The sequence below is a fragment of the Atractosteus spatula genome, chromosome 6 (genome assembly GCF_055471065.1).
Source record: "Atractosteus spatula isolate fAtrSpa1 chromosome 6, fAtrSpa1.hap1, whole genome shotgun sequence".
In the NCBI taxonomy this organism is placed as follows: Eukaryota; Metazoa; Chordata; class Actinopteri; order Semionotiformes; family Lepisosteidae; genus Atractosteus; species Atractosteus spatula.
The window spans coordinates 62,583,965-62,602,426 of NC_142711.1; the positions used below are offsets into that span (position 1 = coordinate 62,583,965).

Sequence of the window (18,462 nt, forward strand, 5' to 3'; positions counted from 1 at the left end):
GTTGGTCGCGCAGACTCTCGCCGATGTTGTAATCGAGGCCTGTGAGGTCCCGTTAAGAAGGAGCCTGTATACAATTTCTATAGATCCGAACATGGCCTCCTCCTCCTCCTGTACTCAGTGAGTCAGGATTATTCACAAAACATTTCGCACTCGGGAGCAGGGAAAGTGGAAACGGGGTGGTGGGGGGGAAACCGATCTTACCATCGCCCGACCGCCGCCTGCCCTTCACTCCGAATCATGGAAATGCGCTCCGGACGGAGATCTTTCTGTTTTCGCCACTCGTTTCTTGACAGGATTGGGATTCCGTTTCCTCCAAAGCTCTCTACCCCCCTCCCTCTCTTTCTCTCTCTCTCTCTGTCCCTTAGCTGCGTTGCTCTGAGCGGCGGATCTGATCCGCCGCTTCTGCTGCGGTGGAGGAAAAAAAAAATAATGACGTCGCCAGGAGGTGTTCGGCGAAACACGTCCCCCGGTGCAACCGCGAACCCCAAGACAAAGAGTTCCGAGTACAGCAGCGCACCCGGGCATAAGGTTTATCCCTCTGTGCGTCTGTGGTTTTTGTTGTTGGATTTTATTGGGTTATGATACAAAAATCCCCACCACCGCCTATATTTTTAAAAGTGCACGGTAACGGGACGGTGTCACGGTGCAACGTTTTTACACCGCGGTTTTGTGACGCAAGTGCAAGCTGATGAATCGTGATCTCCGCGGCAGCCCCGAGAAAGCTGCCGAGCCAGCGCCGGCCGCCGCCACAGACGAGAAATGTTCCCCGCTAAACCCCGGAGTCTCATCTGACTGAATCCTTGATGTGGAAAAAGTTGGATTCGTGCCGAATGGCGCGGCATTCGTCTTGCTAGTCTGCATAGCAACACGCTACCCACTCTTCTTGCTGTCAGCTCGCCTGAATACAAAAATAGACCGCGGCTCCCAGCACTCAAGTGGCGATATTCTTCATTGTTGTCTTTGCAGAATATGGAAGGAGGAAGGAGAATGAATAATGCATTCCCTGTGCCATTTCTGCCTTGATGTAACGTGTGAATCACAGAATCTCACGATTCAGGTGCAAGGGGTCATTCAAATACCAGATTATAATAATAATAAGTTTGGGGTGATTGTGCATCGGTTATAAAATAAACATCATGCAATTCATAGCCTCACAGGTACGTGGGGCAGGTGTATACAGAGAGTACAGACTGAAAACAGCCCCTGTCCTTGAGAAACTCAAACACTTACAGTACATCGCCTCTCGATCACTTCTCAGCAATAAAGAGCCTGGACTGGAATGTCCTTAAATTGCCGCACAAATCAAGACTCTTTCCCCGTAATTAAAAGGCAACTGGAAGCGAAACGTGCCTTTGGGATGTTTGTGTGATCGTTAACTGTTCTGCTGCAACACTGTACAAGGACTACTAGTCCACAAAGTGTTCATTCAAAACGTTTTTTCACCCCCCCCCCCAAAATGGGTTTATTCACCCTTAGAAAGGAAAACGATTTAAATAACCGAGTAGGCGATACCCGCGAGTTTTCATCTGCTACTGAAAAGGAGAATTGTCATTTGAAATCGTACTTTTCCACAGCCGCAGTCTGCAGAGCACGTTCAGGAGGTTTTGTATTGAATCTTAGCGTTGTAAGCATCACTAACATTTGAGAAGAATCCCGAACAATAACATGTATCAGATCTCCTGCATAACCAGAGGTATCGAATGTGTTGTCCCTGCTTCCCTGACTTGCTCAATGTCTTGGCTTCCCCTATCAGTGAGTACTGTTCAGCAGAAGCACAGTCGCATAACTGTATTTAGCAGCGGTCATCAATATTGACTACCCGCCAGTTAAATCAGTTAATTTCCTGAATAAGAACTCATAATGCGAATGTTTGTTGTTGCTCACAGGGATGAACCATCGTATGATTGTCTTTGAGAAGATATCATCAATAGTTTCATGACTAGTACGTGATTAACATGATGACGGCCGTTGTTTCAGATTCATTGGCTGTATACAAAAGAACTTAGTGAAACACACCTTTTCATTGAAGCCAGTATTGCTTCACTTTTCTTAAAGCTCTACAACTGGGCAGGGTACGGAGCTCATATTACAAATCTATCAATGTTATATAAAACACACAGTTTCCATGAAGATTGCACAAATAAAAAAAACAGAAAATACAGTTAATATAATATTTACAGTATGTGCTATAATGTAGCTAGATGTTCGTTACATAATTGCAAAAAAAAGCAAATATGTGATGAACATCTGTTTACATTAATTCATGTTAGCTGTCCATCTGCTAATGACATCCCCACCCTACATTTTACTTTGCTAATGATATTAGATCATTAACAAGATATTCTTTTGGGTCCCTATTGATACCTTTATTGTCAGTGTTACTAAAAGATATAATAAACAGTATTATTGATATCAGTTATTATTGGTATCAAGATCCTGTTACTCACATCTTACGAGTGTGGACGCGAAGTGTTTGTGTGAGCTGTTTATGTTTCCTATAATCATTGTACTTAGTGTGGATAGTGGATAGTGTAATTAATAATAAATGTAATAAAAACTTTGCATTACTGCTGTAAATATCTTTATTCATTCAGAATCAACAGAAAACAACAAAAGGAACATATCTTCCAAATTACATCAGCTTAAATGTCTCCATTCATTTTTTTATCCCGTTCAGGGTCACAGAGGAGCCAGAGCCCATTCCAGCAATCAGCAGGCACAAGGCAGGGTACACCCTGGCTCATCACAGGCAGACAGACACACTCACACCAGGACCAGTTTCCCAGAGCCAATCAACCCAACAGCATGTCTTTGGACTGTGGGACATCACCAGAGCACCTGGACGCAACCCTCACAACAACAGGAAGAACTTACAAACTCCACACAGACAGCACCCTGAGTCTGGAATCAAACCCCGCACTGTGCGGCAGCAATGCTAACCACTGGGCCACCATGTATTACAACACATGACAACTAATGGCGGTGCGCTGGCTCTGTGGCTCAGGATCTGCGCCTGTATCTGGAAGGTTGCCAGTTCAAATCCTGTGGCTGGGAGAGGAATCCCCCTCCTTTGGGCCCCTGAGCAAGGCCCTTCACCCCAACTGCTCCAGGGGTGCTGTATAAATGGCTGACCCTGCGCTCTGACCCCCAGCTTCTCTCCCTGTCTGTGTGTCTGTGTCTCATGGAGAGCAAGCTGGGGTCTGTGAAAAGACATATTCCTAATGCAAGAAATTGTATAGGGCCAATAAGGTGATCTCTAATTCATACAGGAAAGACATCAACCAAATGTTTTTAATTAATTACTTGTATGTCTGTCTAGTCAGACTTTTCAACTCACCAATAAACTTTCATAACAGGACTTAGTTAAGATTTGTGAATAGAATTGAAAAAAAAAACATGTGAATACAAATAAAGCAATTAGTAAACCCAACTATAATCCCAGAATGTGATGGCTGATTTTCGTAAGGGAGAGTCTCAGTCTTTCCACACAGAAGAAACCTGCCATCAGGCTCGGCTAGTTTGCAACGTGCAGCTGATTAGCGTGGAAAGGTTTGGCTTTGCTTCTGATCGTCAGGATCGCTCTTCATTTCAGCTGAGTTGATGTGCATTCAGCTGCTGGCAGAAAACAAAGATACACGGGCTGATGCTTGAGTGGCACTTCAATTGCGCTGGCTCAGTCGCTGTCATCACAAAGTGCTGTTTTCTCCCTTCTGCCTCCTAAACATGGATGAGAAGAAAGATCTATTCGATCCACATTTTGAGTTTAGATCAAATTATGTCTCTGCAAATTTTTGGCTTTCACAATGCAGGCATAATTGCTTCCATTGTCAAACCAATGGTTTTAGAAAACTGGATAAAAAGTCTTGCTAACGAGCTCAAGCACACGCAAGCAGGAATCAAACAGTTTCAAATTAGTCTGCGCAAGCGCAACGTCTTACACCAAATAATACCTGTTCAACATCTAAACACGCTGGAGTGTGTGTGCGGTGTGTGTGGAGGGGTTGGATCCTAAGAATAGTGAACAATGAGCAATGACTCCAGCAGTGATGTGGATTCCAGACTCCCATACATGACTGGAGCTCTGCCATGTGGTGTGCTGATACTGCTGCCGGCCAGCCAGTGTATGTTGGCTAGAACTATTGAATATATAATCGAGGTAGAAAAGAGATGAAATATAATGTTACTTAAAAATAACAGACATCACTCCCTGGAGCTGGAAAATGTTCACAGTTGTACATGTCCTGAAATTTTTTTTTATGGACGAGACGCTATTGGATACTTTTTTTTTCCTTCAGTATGTCATTTTGAAAACTCCACCAGCACCACTGGTCTGCTGGTCTGGTCCATCAATACTACTCGCAACAGCAACTTGGTTTTCCTTAGTGGTCTCCATTCCCAGTACTGACCAAGCACACCCTTGTTTAGCTTTCACAATCACACTGGACTGAGTCAGATTTTTAAAAATCTCTTCTCTACCTTTCACCAGATGTGGAAATTCATTACTATCTTGCTGAAACATCTCGAACCTGGGCTGCACATACAGTAATTAGGACTAACAAGCGCCGTGTTCCTTTCCAAAAATATCCCTGACCTGCAGTGATTTAAAAGTCATTCTCACCCAAATAACAAGTTCAGTTTGGGCACCACTTTAAGTCTGAGCTCAAAGGTCACCTCTAATTATGCTGCATCAATTATAGCTCTGATGGGGGGAGTAATTTTGAGGGCTCAACATGTCTGTAGATTGTTTGAGCCAAGTTTATATCTCTGCATCACAATACAGACCCATTCTCTAGTAGTGCCCACCTTGTGTACTCCTTCGTGCTTTGGTGCTGTTGTACTATAGAGCACATTATTCTTTCAGGCCCTTGTCATCGTGCTAGAAATTTAAGACCAACCTTTTCACTGATACAGTAGCTCCATTATTTTAATTTAAATTAAATAGGGCAAAAACAAAATCCTTCACAGGATTAGGATCTGGATTTTTTTCCCATCACACTACAAGCAACGCAGTGCTGATGCTACAAGGAAGGTCAGTGTTAGTCCTTTTAATTGTATTTCCACACGTTTTTATTAATCTTATCAAGCAGTTTAAAGTGTATTTTCTGTGTCCACAACACGACCGTAAGCTCATTTTATAAATCTAGAATGCGCTTTACAGTTTTGACTATTTTTAAAACTGCTTTTTCAGTTTTTATCTCCTTAATCAGGCATCTGGACATGGAAATACAGTATATCAACCTTAATACAAGGTCTTAATACTTACAGACCAGCAATTTATTTGTTTAAACATGAATTTTATTTGCTATATTTTCAGTGGTAACAGGTCATGGTATAATAAAGTATTTACGAAATCATGCATCGGTTTAAAAAAAGGAAGGGAAGGTTTCAGACTGAAACGTATTGTCTCCACCTGGTGGTCTAAAACTTAATTTACTGTGCTTGATCGATCTTGAGATCACAGGAATGTGTTGATTTGTGCACCGATCTTTAACAAAAACCTCAGTTAAATCATCTGTTTTCCACATTCACGATTTTATTTTCAAAACAATGGACAAGATACACATGCCTCTTGTCTGTGAGCTCATCCCAAAGAAGGCCATAATCACAGTTAACTCTTTTAAACCCCTGGGCACCGGCCGTCCTCCGGGGGATATTTGAACACCCTGACTCGCACAACCTGGACGCGTGTCACACACGCTACTCCAAAGAGGCTGGCCCCTGCCTGCGGGAGGCTTCTTCGAGAGCCTCAGGGAATGACGTCACTCTAACACTGCCCTTTTACACCTTGAAGCCCCGTTCGCAAGCAAACAAAAGGCAACAACAACAACAACAAAAAAAAAAGACTTCACTTCTAAGGAAAAACGGATATATGCCAGAATTCAAGTGCTTCCTCCTGATAAAACAGTGTCAAAAGCATTCATAACCCTAGGGTGAGGTAGTATTAAGAACATGAATTTTGGCACAGCCTGTGTTATGGGTGGCATTTCACGCACGCTCGCCGTGGAGTTTGTAATCCTCCCGGTCACACAGATATTCTGAAATACTGTATGTCCTTTTTCTCAACCTCGCTGCTTGTTTATACAAAATGTTTATCCTTGCCGGCTGGTCTCGGACGACATAGCTGGCAAGTGGCCGCGGTGCGAGGAGTTTGGCAAGCGCAGCGTCGACCACATGATCAATATAATTGCCAGTAAGTAATATGGCCTTGAGGATCTGTAGTTTCCCAATTGTTCGGTCATGAGATCTCCACGGTCTTGCCCCAACACGGTAAAGTCACAAGCATTTTACACTGGTGCTAGCCTCTGACCGTGAAGCAGGACGTGCGATTGTCGCGGATCTGCATTTTTTAACAAGTTATTATTTTCTTGAGCTGGTTAAAGAAACAACTCCATAATCAAAAGCCATTTATCTTTCCTTAAAATTCTATCACCGGCACGGCGGACGAATTATTCTGGAGCCTGGTGGTCGATGACCTCAGTTTCTGCGCACAATTCCTCTGGATCTGCATGCTGCGCAAACTTTGCCACAAGGTGGCTTTGCATGACCGAAGGAATCACTTCAGCGGCTCACCAGCAGTGTCTGCTGTGTTACAACAGCGATCCACCCTCGATGGGAAATGACAACAACCTTGAACGGCTACTGCAGTTTCCAATTCAGATAAATGTAGTTCTGCACTCCCCCTGGACACAGTATGTTGCACATACCACTGTCACTGGACACCAGATGTAGCTCGGTGTATATCAATGTATTTTGGTTGTGTGTTCTTTCATAAATTGAAATGTTGCAACACACGAAACACAGATGATAAAAGTAATGATTGAGGTGGTACGCCTCACTTAGCTCGTTAGCGATTTGTCTTTTTGTTCAGTTAACCCTGTTTTTCAAAATTACGCAAGCAGACGTCTAACGTGAGAAGCATACCTCGCGGCAAGTTTTTATATCTACTGTATATAAACATTGGCCACTCTGGAGACCCTTTCACAAAGCTATATTACTCAATTTCTTTTAGAAAAAAAAAGAAAAATGAAATTTGAAGGTGGCAGTAAAGCCGCATTAAAATACTAAATATTCTTAGTCAAACCAGTAGCATTTCCGAATTTCTAGCGCTCTTTGGCTTTTACCGCGCATTTCCAGATCCTAAATCTACCCTTACAAATGTATGGACCTGTAATAATTTAAAAAAATGTTTTTCCCTTCACATCTCCAATGATGCCTAGCTTATTCCCAGAGGGATTCCTCTAGGCATGAAGGCAATCTTGCATACATTTTCTGCTCGGAAGAGTAAATGTTTCAAAGAATTCTTTAAGCACAAAAACAATCGTATTGTCAAGACGTTACAGTAATCAGACACACGCCGCTGTATTCTCCACGTTTTAAAGACTCTTGACAACTGCACGTCTGTTTTGTTAACAGTTTCGCACAGGGACAAGTTGAATGACACAAGGAGGGAATAAACTGCAAACGTGATTTCAAAGGTCTGTACAAAAAATAGATGCGATGATGTGACATGACAAGACACGGAACTACAGCCACAACGAAGGGCAAACAAGACCAAATTGAATTCAGCGACTTCTTAAGACGTCGACAATCTCCAAACTGGGATGTTTGCCCCGTCCTGCAATGAGGAATCCAGCAAGCACGTTACACGTTTCTTCCACATTTCCAGCTGAGCAGAATAAAGCCAGAGAGCAAATGTCTCCTTCCATCACGCGTGGCCATGGAACACACCCGCTAGACTCTAGACTAGGCTGAAGAAATGCGATATCATTATCAATAGAGTAACGTATCTTGTATCAGCACTTTGACATTTTCTTCAAGTCCTGTGTCCTGGGTATTGAACAGTAATTATCTGAAAAAGCAGACTCAGCCCCTGCTGATATACCCAGAGGAATTTTATTCTGAGATGAGAATCTGGAGTATTTTGAGGACACGGATGAAACTGCTAATGAAAAAAGTGCTTATCCTGTGTCAGTCTCTTCTTCATGGATGGGTTTTAAATGCAACATAACTGTAGAGGAATTTCTCTGATATCTACGTATTAATGTGATTGTCATAATTGATTTTTGATAAATTATGAGCAGTGCAAAGATTTAAGTTAACTGTATTAAATAAATGTGTAGCTGTATTATTTCATTAGCCCACTTAGCTATCAGGCAAACAAAAGGACGTTTGTCGTTAGCACACTTACAGCTCCACACACTATGCTTATCTCAAATATTAAGTCAAACCATCCAATAATTATGAGTTATAGACTAGGATTTAACCTTTTCATCCAGAGTGGGGTGAAAATAACAGCCTTCATCATTCATGAAATGTTCTCAGACATTTCGAAATGTGTTTGGTTTCGGCAGCAGATAAGATAAGGTCAGTTTATTGGCCCTATACTATTTCTTGCATTAGGAATTTGTCTTTTCACAGACCCCAGCTTGCTCTCCATGAGACACACGGACAGGGAGAGAAGCTGGGGGTCAGAGCGCAAGGTCAGCCATTTATACGGCGCCCCTGGTTCGCAGTCGGAGAGAAAGTCAATACCTCAACTCCTGCCGATCACCTGTCCACGAGTGTATCAGCGCGGGGCTTTCCTTCCCAGCAGTCCTTGCTGAAGCCTCCCAGCATCCCTTTGGCTCATTTTGTGTCTGTGTGGGGGCTCTGGCTGCCAGGCTGTGGCCCCTCATGTCCTGGACCTATTTTGGCACCTCATTTCTTGTGGTGCCAACGTGCTGCGGGTTGGGCGTGTTGTCTGTGACTCTTCACTCACCTACTGGGTCCTGCAGACCTGTCTGTATTTATTCAGAAACTGGAAGACACATTACACGGACGTTAACACCTCCCCTCTTCCCTCTTGCCCAGCTCTGCCTATGTTTTCTGCTCCGACTAACCTGGCAGCCCTGAATTCGGCAGCTGAAGCTGCGGTTCCTCGTCTCTCCAGGAGGGGGGGGGGGGGGGGCTGCTACTCTCCAGGGGTGAAGCGCTGCGGGATCCCGTCGCATGGGACACACCGGATAAACATCACCAACCCACAATCTCCCCGATCTCCCCGCCGTGATGAAATAAGCCGTCTCTTTAAAGTATCCAGAGCAGGAGTGCAGGAAGACTACCGACCTGGAGAGACGGGCGCATTCGGATCATTTGGCTTTCGTGGTATGTAAATATTCACAGCCTCCGTTCTCTCTCCCTCGCCTTTTCTGTGTCCAGCTACTCATTTTCAGGCTGCCCCCAATTCTCCGGCCACCTCTGAGCCCCAATTCCCAGAGCAAGGCAGGCACCAGCCGCACTGACCAGCCAGCCTGCCAGCTAGTGTGCTCAACGTAGGGGGAGGAGGCTGAATTATCGACTCCCAAAGGACCACCTGGACAGCAAGTCAAGAGCACCCCACTGACACAATCTCATCCGCCCTTCGCACTGCACATCCAGAAGCATGTAGTCGGATATTGCATTTTATATATATATATAGATTAGTGACACGGGTTATCTTGCATCTCTTTCTAGGTATATACCAAAGAGCGGCACAGGCGCACTGGATCATGGGCATGAATATGAATTAGCCTGTCGTCCAATCACAACGCCACAAGAGATGCTCTTCATTCACTGCCCTTGTTCTATTTGTGCTTGAAGTTCCGTCTCCTGCAGCATTCTGATTGAACGGAGAAGCGATTCATATTCATGCCCATGATGCTCTTAACTTCCCCCTTCTTAAATGGTGTTTATTTTATTATAAATACAGTAAGTGCCACATATAAATTTATGCAATAAGGGGGATGTTTTTTAATTAGATTATAATAAAAGGAATCAACGTCAGCTTTTCTGCCTTTTGGCTAAAACCGAGACTTTATTTTATGCCAATAATTCAGCATTTTCTATGCATGTTATACAAAGTTAATAATAAAAAGCGTTAATATTGTTAAATAAATGCAACAGACAACAAAGGTCACAATTAATTTATGGCAAGGCTCTTTTAATGTTGTTACTTTATACCAAACCACATTACATACTCCAAATAAGGCCTGACAGATTATGTAAGCACTTTAAATAAAAAAAAATACAAATTCCACTCATCTCTTAAAGAGACGACAACTCTCTTGGATGGATTTGGGTTTCAACAATAAATGATCTTCACTTCTGTCTTCTGATGATTACAATATTTCTGGCCACTAACAGCAGCTCTGCCCTTTTTCCCCCTAAAATGTATTTCCTTTTTCATCTCTTCTAAATCTTAGGAAGAGTCTCATTACCCAGATATGTTTTTTGAATAAATAAAATAAACTGCTCATGATTTGTTTGCAATAGATTTGTCTGTCATCACTGCTTAGAAGTGGAAACATTCAAATATAATAAAATGATTTATTTAGTTTATTCAGTAGCACTTTTTTAAAAAAGGGTTTAATTCTGCCTTGTCTCCATTATTGGAAAGTTAAAAAATATCTCCTACAGAGTATATATGTGACCTTCACTAGAGTCTACAATACAGTATGTACAGAATTCCACATAGTGGTCATGCTGCCATTGAAACTGGATGGAGAGCATGGATACACAAGCAACAAACCCATAGTCCTCTTGTCTTAAAAATGTTCAGATAACTCTGTAGTTATGATGATCAGGCTTAGTGATGAACTATCGCCCTGCCCAACAGAAAACGTTGTTAACAAACTTTGCTTTGTCTGGCTTAACTGTATTCAAGTAATATAAAGAAAAGGTTTTTAAGGATAAACTACAATGGCTGAAAGTTTTACATACATAATAGTTATACTTTTTGATATATATTTTTTTATTTTTCTTGATAGAACCACTTAAACTTCAGATAGCTTGTGCTTTGTTTTTTTTAATTTTTGCCCAATGGAGAAATGAGAATTAAAAGACTATGTAGAGAATCATTCCTTCAGATGGATTTTGAAGAGGGAACACTGCGCCTCTTTATTCTGCCTAATTCAGCAAGTCCTTATTATCCTAATCAAGACAGTGGCACGCAGTGAAACTTCCTTTTCCCAAAGCCAAACAACACACGCCCTCTCGGCTCCGATAAGGTGTTTTGCAAGCCCGCAATAGCCAAATGACATTGGTTTAACAAATTAAAAATGATGACCTAAAATTATTTTTCTTCCCTGGCTGCCAGTGACTTTAAACGTGAGACTGTACAAATCTCGGATTGATCCCACAGGGCAAATTCTTATGCCTTTATACTGGCCCCCTTCCAAAAACAGCTTTAACCCAGGATGCATGATACTCAGACGGGGCTATTATTTACAAAATTTCTCTGTAGAAAACATATATACACATTGTGAAATCAAACACAGATTTGTCTTAAATAACCACTGTACACATCCAGCTGTGCTGTACTGATTGTGTCCTTATGTGTGATTTTAGATAATTAGGGAAAAAAACAATTAAAACAATTATCCCAGGTCTGACTAGTGACAGAATTTCAACTAACTTGTGCAATACTCTTCCTACGGTTTTCATATGAAAACTCGTTAACCCTTGCACACCTGCAGACATGTGTTCGATTGTAGGCCAGTATGAACAACTAGCTGAATATATAAAACTGTAAGACTGACTCTCAGGTATATATCTTTTCAGCTCAACTAATAACACAACCCCTAATTATTAAAAAACAATAGTTTCTTTGTATTTTCTGAAAAAAATAAATAAAGCAGCATGTAAAAATATATCAGTGCACAACTGTTAGTTCTTTAGTAGCTCGTTGCTATTTCTGGAGACAAATCCAAGATTGATACTTCCAATAAATCTGTTAAAAACAACAGGTCCAAATTAAAATAAGTGGGAAACTATAATGACATCATTCCTATACAGACCTCAAGTGCCCTTGATGATGGAACGTCTGTCTTGGACTTGAAAGACAAGGGATTTAGTTATATGTCTGACTAACAGAATTAAAGAACTTAGGCTTCTTAAGAAATTATTTTGGTATGCATTAAAATGCATGGTCATATAATTTCCTGCCAGTACTTGTGAAAGGACAAACTTCTTCCCTAGGAATTGGAAGTAAATCTATATTTAAAAAAAAGTAATGGTAATGACGGCACAGATACGAGCTTTAAAATCGATGTTTCAAAATGAAGAGAGAAAATTTGAGATCAAAATAAAAAATTGCATTTTGGGGTCGTGCTGCTCCTTTTATCCACCTCTGTGTAAACTAGCAAGGAAACACTGATACGTTATAATTAGCATGTATTCTGGCAGGGATAAATGTATCAGGAAATTGACACTGTGTGACTAATGCCGTCTGCAGCCCAAGCAGATAATCTGTCTGCTCGGCGCAGGAGTGACGTGTCCAGAGGTTTTAAGTGACCTTGAAATCAGACTTGCTGCTCGTCACAGAGGTGTCTAGACCTCTCATTCTTAACTGAGCTAAAGTGACAAGAACCAGGGCACTTCAGTCCATTATCTGCTCTGTGTGGGTCACTGCTGGAGGTCCAACATTGATCCGGTTGTGTGATGAGTTTGTCATAAATGCACATTAAAAACTCAACCAAGAGTTCCACCAAGCAGAGAAAGCCCCCGTCTTATTGTAGGCAATCCATTTTCAGGACTTTCACCTTTCTGTTTCATCCATATTTTTGCTTCACTGGAATTACTTCAGTCTGCAGCAGGTCCAGAATCCCAATATCAGTACAAACAATCCAAGGAACAACTACAGGAAAGATTTGAAAATTAAACAGAGAGCACAGCGTTTTCAGTAGCACTCTCAGCAGGACATTAAAAGGAGAACCCAGATGCAGTTACTGTGAATGTTTTTTTAGCATATAACAGAAACATAAAACATATTACGGAAGAAAAAGCCTTTTAAAAATTGCAACATCACTTATATTTATCAATAACAAGTACTGTATGCATTCGGAGGGTGGGCAGATGAGGAAAAAATATTTTCCTCTTAAAATAAATTAAATCTGGGTTTCCTGTTAGAGCCTAAAGGCTGCTGTGAAGGGGCTACAGTCCCTTTCTTTCTCCAACAAGATGAATCATCTTGTTTCCACAATACACTCCGCCTTGTTGTGGAATCATTGCTTCCCTTTTGATTCCTACTGTGGGCTCAGCTGAAAGAGGGCTTCAGCTGCAGTAGGCGCCAGTGCTGTCCGTAGTTACATTCTTGGTCTGAATTTTGCCGTGGAGACACATGAGGCACATGACTATGGAGACACGTATGGCCTGTTCACAGGAGGGAAACAGAAATTGTTCTGGTGAAGCACCAGCTAGGAGATTGTTGCACTCCTGGTGGTCATCCGGTACATCCAAGATCCACCAGATGTATGATTACAAACAAGAAACAATCTGTTGTCGTTATACTACAGGCATCAGAGGGAAACTGATCCTGACGCAAACCAGCAGCTCAGAGCCCACAGTGTTTCCCTTTTCCCCTCTACTCTCCACCTGCAGTTTCCTCTGGGTGGAAAGCTAGGATCGGGATCATACACACAAGCACAGTCTGCAGCACGGATGGGCTAGCTATTGGAAACTGGGGGAAAATAGAGGCATATGCATTTGAGGGCATGGAGAACAAGTGTTTTATTTTTTACAATGTCAAATTTAAAACGGAAGCTAAGAGTTACATGTAACTGAGCATTTAATTAACCAGACACATGCGGTGTGCCTGTTTGCACTGAAAGCCAAGCTGTCGCAGTCGGGATTCAGTGCAGGTGATTATAGACTAAAAAAAACATCAAAATGTTCTTATCAACCTATCAAGAAAGAGCCACCCCTGAATAAAACTTCAAATAAAGCCAAGGAAGCTGGTAACTTGACAGCAGACCCTAATCAAAGCTCTGCGATTCGAAAGGAATATTTGTTTAGAATCAAATAAGATTGTTAAAAAAAGATAAAAGGTTCAACATTGAATTTCTTTCACTAAATGGTTATTTTAATTAGGCAAGGATAGAAGAGTAATGGACTGTAGTGGCTTGTGAGCACTAGTAGATCTTCATATTGCATTTGTTTGCATGCAATTTGTAAAAAAAAAAAAGTACATGTATTTCTTGATTCCAAGGTGTCCTTCTAACAGAATTATTCTGAGGTCTTCTTAGACCCTCATATCTGTACAGTGAGAAGTCACACAAAATAAAAGGCTGAGAGGCACCTTGGAATGAGCCAGGTTATCGCAACACTACTTCCTCTGCAGACGTGTACGGTGCAGGACAACATTTCATGGTTGAAAATTTCATGGCGATCTACAGACTCCCCCCCTCTGCCCAGAATCTCATGTGGAAGAATAACCGGCCGTAAAATTCTTGGAACTGCGCCGAGATAGAGAGCGAGAGAAAACAAACACCAAAAGCTGCACTTACTGCTCTTCTGCGCCTTTCAGAGCCCAACAGCAATGATTCCACAAGAGAGGGTACAAACAAATCTGAGTTTTTGGCTGCTGAAAATACAGAATCGGTTGGAGTCAAAAAGAAAGAAATAGTGCATTGAACACTTTCAATTTTCTGTAGCATGCCAGTGACCTTCTCTCGGTCATGACTGCAACACCCTATAAAATACAATCTAAATGTCATTTTTTGTAAAGTAAATCTCTATTTTATACATGTACTGTATTATGTTTTAAATAAAAATATTTACACAGGGCATTTGGCATACATTGTTTTTTAAAACACTTTTCTCTTGAATGTACGGAATACTAAGTTTGGAAGCTTAAGGAAGAAATTTGCTTAAGTGCTGGCAGTCCATAAAGATGCAAAAATCGGTTTGTCTTTCCCTTTAGAAAAAAGGTGACCAATTGAGGAATTGGCTGACGACTCTGTTTCACTGTTGGTTCAATTCCTTTCTCAGCTTGAAAAAAAAAAAACACGTCCAGAATGGTAAGCCTCCAGATTTTCAGTGCTTAAATATTCAAAGGACTCCTCAAACTCCCAAACACAACGTAAATACGGTAAGAGACAAGCCAGTCACAATGCGCAGTCCGTCTTCAGTCGCCTCCGGTTGCTCTTTCTCCTTCCCGATCTTCCCCAACTGGCACTGGCAGCGCTGTGATAGTCCCCCCCACCCCTCCCCTCCCACCCACACCACCCTGACGCTGTCCCGTTAGATAAACCACTCTTTCTTGCTCTCGTCGATGGTCTCGGTGAAGTTGGGGTCGTGGCCGATAATGGCGGCGTCGGCGTTGTCGGCGGACTCGGCGCCCTTGGCCTCGTTGGTGTGGTAGGTGCCCTTGTGGCGGAACATGTAGCGGATCAGGAACACCAGCGTGCACAGGATGGTGAAGATGACCACCGCGATGACCCCTGCGGGGGACAGCAAGACTGGCTTTGAGGAACAGGCGGCGCCCCGCGCCCCGACCGCAGCGCTCGCCGCCCCAGTCGCGGGGAAGGAACCGCGCTCTCAGCCAGCCGCCGTGGCGACTAAAGCATCTGCGTAGGCGGAGCTGCGGCCTTCCCCCAGTGCACTCTGGGATCGAGGCAGGTGGGCAGTCCTGCAACCTCTGCGAGAGCAAACCGGGGGCGAGCTTCTGGCGCTTTCGATTTCACTGCAATTATATTCTCCGTAATCAGTATCACGTCACCTGACGTTTAAAGATAACATCTAGTATATAATGCTGCTATAATGTCAAATCACATCCATCAGGCTGAGTGATTCCCATTCACTTTGGGGGTAGATTTAGCTAGAGTAATATCCGTTTTCGTTAGGACGCAAATTGTGTGTCTGTTTGGCGTTTTTGAGGCGTTTCAAATGTGTTTTTGGATTATGTGAGCAGAATTAAGAATTCTGTTTTCTGTTTTTTAGGCCTATATGAAATAAGACTCTGGAACACACTGTCTGTAAACAGCGGACTTTAGTGTAACCTTTGTGAAACAGTTATACAGAGTTGCAATTATTATTAATGGATATCTGTTTGTCCTGTCTGTTAAGGTTGAGCCTGGTTTATTACTCTCTCACCAGAGCTTATCCAAAGAATAAATAGGACTCACGTGCCTCACATTTTACATAACGCTAGTTACTGCTAGGGTTACTGCTAGTTTGTAACAATATGATATGTAACATTAAAACATACAATAGATACTCTAGAAATATAACTTATTTTTGTCACAAGCCTGTGACAGACTGACTCTGTCTGCAGGTAGAGCTGCAGGTACAAATACAGTAGCAGAGCTATGTAATGATTCCTCTCCAACGCTTTGTCCAGATTGCTAAACAACATACCTCCAATGATAGCAGAGTTTCTGTTGACTCCATCTGGTATCACCCTTTCTTCATTAAAAGGAAAATCGGCGCTGGCTGCAAGATTAAAAGATTGTTATGGCTGAGTCTGCAGAGGGAAGAGAGCACAGGCTATGAACAAGAAGAAGTGTAACTAACTCGATTGACCACAGTTGTAATTTTTCTGAATGGATTTGTGTTGTCACCAGGTTTCCCAGCCGACATCACTGATGATGCTACTGAACGAATACACTGGAGTTCTTCTTAATCAGAGCTCCAGGAGAACTAGATGGGGCGGCTTGAAACCTGATGAGATAGCGTAATACTGAAAGACAGACTCCGGGCTGGAGGAGGTGGACACAGCTGCACACGATCTGCGAGCAGCAGTGGAGATGTGCTGCAGGAACAGGGAGTCATGGTGCCCAGGAAGGCGCCCTGCAGTGCAGAAGCTCTGAGAGAGTCTCCCATGTCTGTTAAAGGGCTGTGGACTTTGTACATCTGCATCTCTTTTAGGTTCTTTTTAATCCTTGTGTTGCACTACTCCTTGTTATAGTTCTTCATGTTGGTCATCCCTGGTCAGTACCTGGATGGGAGACCTCCTGGGAAAAACTAAGGTTGCTGCTGGAAGAGGTGTTAGTGGGGCCAACAGGGGGCGCCCACTCTGCGGTCTGTGTGGGTCCTAATGCCCCAGTATAGTGATTGGGACACTATACTGTAAAAAGGCGCCGTCCTTTAGATGAGACGTAAAACCGAGGTCCTGACTCTCTGTGGTCATTAAAAACCCCAGGGTGTTTCTCGAAAAGAGTAGGGGTGTAACCCTGGCGTCCTGGGCAAATTTCCCCCTGGTCTTTACCAATCATGGCCTCCTAATAATCGCCATCCCTGAACTGGCTTCATCACTCTGCTCTCCTCCCCACTGAGAGCTGGTGTGTGGTGAGTGTGGGGCTGCACACTGGTGCTGGTGGAGAGGATCCCCATTAACTGTGAAGCGCTTTGAGTGGAGTGTGCAGAAAAGCGCTAAATAAGTGTAAGGAATTATTATTATTATTAAAATCTTCTGTTTCACAGTCTGTGTGAATGGACTGCTATCCTTCACACCTACCCACACCTACCCTTGAAATAAGGCCCTGGTTTATTTGTTTGGTGTTTATCACTACCCCGAAGGCAAGTCGTGCTGATTTCTCTATACCACCTTCATTGACTTTTTTTTTTTAAAAGAAAGCTTAGATTTCAGCATGCTGGCTCCCCCTATTTAATTTGAAATCGGACACTTAAGGTACGTCTGTCTATTGCAGCTTTAATCAATACGTTTACACATGGGGTGACGTCTGTTCTCTTTCATCTCACTGGTGTCTGATGTTCATAGGAATGTGAGAGGCTGGACACAGACTAAACTTATCCAGTTTCCGAGATGCCATCAGTCAAGTCATGGGCTGATGTTCAGTGACTCTACAGTCCACTGTTTCAGGGCGACTGTGGTTCATGTTTGGAATTCTGTTTCTCACAGCGTGTGTCCATATGTTAAACCACCTTGATTTTAAAAAAGTGCCACTTTGGAAGCTTGATGAAGCTTTTTCTGTAAGAACTGAAAGTCTCTCTGGCATTGAAATCAATCCCCAGCCGCAGTGTCAGTCATTCCACAGACTGACAAGACACCTCCTCGCTAAGCCCTCAGTGCACAATCGATACCTTGAAGTGCACGCTGTCAGAGAAATACTCATTATGTTCAATCATCTCCTTCACCTGAGCTTGAATAGCTATCACCCCCTGGGAACAACACTAATCAATTTTCACATTTACTGGAGTCTCTGTTCTCTCAGAGCAGTTGTGTTTTTACGATGTAACATGCCCATTAAAAATGAAGAGGACATATTTCTTTATTGCATTTGATCGGAAAACCAGTGAACAAAAAAAAACCCGGCCTGGATCAGACCATTAGCAAGTCAAGTTTTCCATGACTGCTTTATGGGACACTCCTGTAATGACCTCTTCAGGACCTCTTCAGCCAGGTCTTTATTTCAAGGAAGTGCTGGGGCAAGACAGGTGTTGAAGAAAATACCGCAACATGTGCGTTTGAACTACTGGAGTCGTATAGAATCATGCGCAGGCAGCTAGATATTCATGTACTGGAGTCACAAACCAGTATCCCCCTTTGCTTTCTCATAATCACTTCTGTTCTGTCACCAAACACACGCAGTGGACCTTATGACAGCACATAATGCTAATACTCATACTAATACTAATTTAATTTGTCTTCTTGTGTAGCTGGCACAAGTGGAGGTGTACAGTACATGAAGTCTGCTCTAACCACCAAAT

At 42.7% G+C, this 18,462-nt stretch overlaps 2 protein-coding genes across 3 annotated transcripts in view; both read right to left on the bottom strand.

Annotated features, from left to right (window-relative positions):
* cul1b (cullin 1b) overlaps positions 1-758 on the bottom strand; it is a 41,101-nt gene extending 40,343 nt beyond the window's left edge. Inside the window, exon 1 of the mRNA XM_088918428.1 lies at positions 202-758. The gene's annotated coding sequence lies outside the window, so the exon portion shown is untranslated. The remainder of the gene's footprint in view (positions 1-201) is intronic.
* Positions 759-9,938: 9,180 nt separating this feature from the next.
* The window catches only part of LOC148833170 (contactin-associated protein-like 2), a 43,154-nt gene continuing 34,630 nt past the window's right edge, over positions 9,939-18,462 (bottom strand). For both annotated transcript variants that reach the window (XM_088918617.1, XM_088918618.1), the window contains 2 exons: positions 16,150-16,224; positions 9,939-15,233 (listed from right to left, as the gene is read on the bottom strand). In XM_088918617.1, the coding sequence (XP_088774743.1) occupies positions 15,034-15,233; positions 16,150-16,224 (275 nt within the window). In that variant the 3' untranslated portion in view covers positions 9,939-15,033. The remainder of the gene's footprint in view (positions 15,234-16,149; positions 16,225-18,462) is intronic.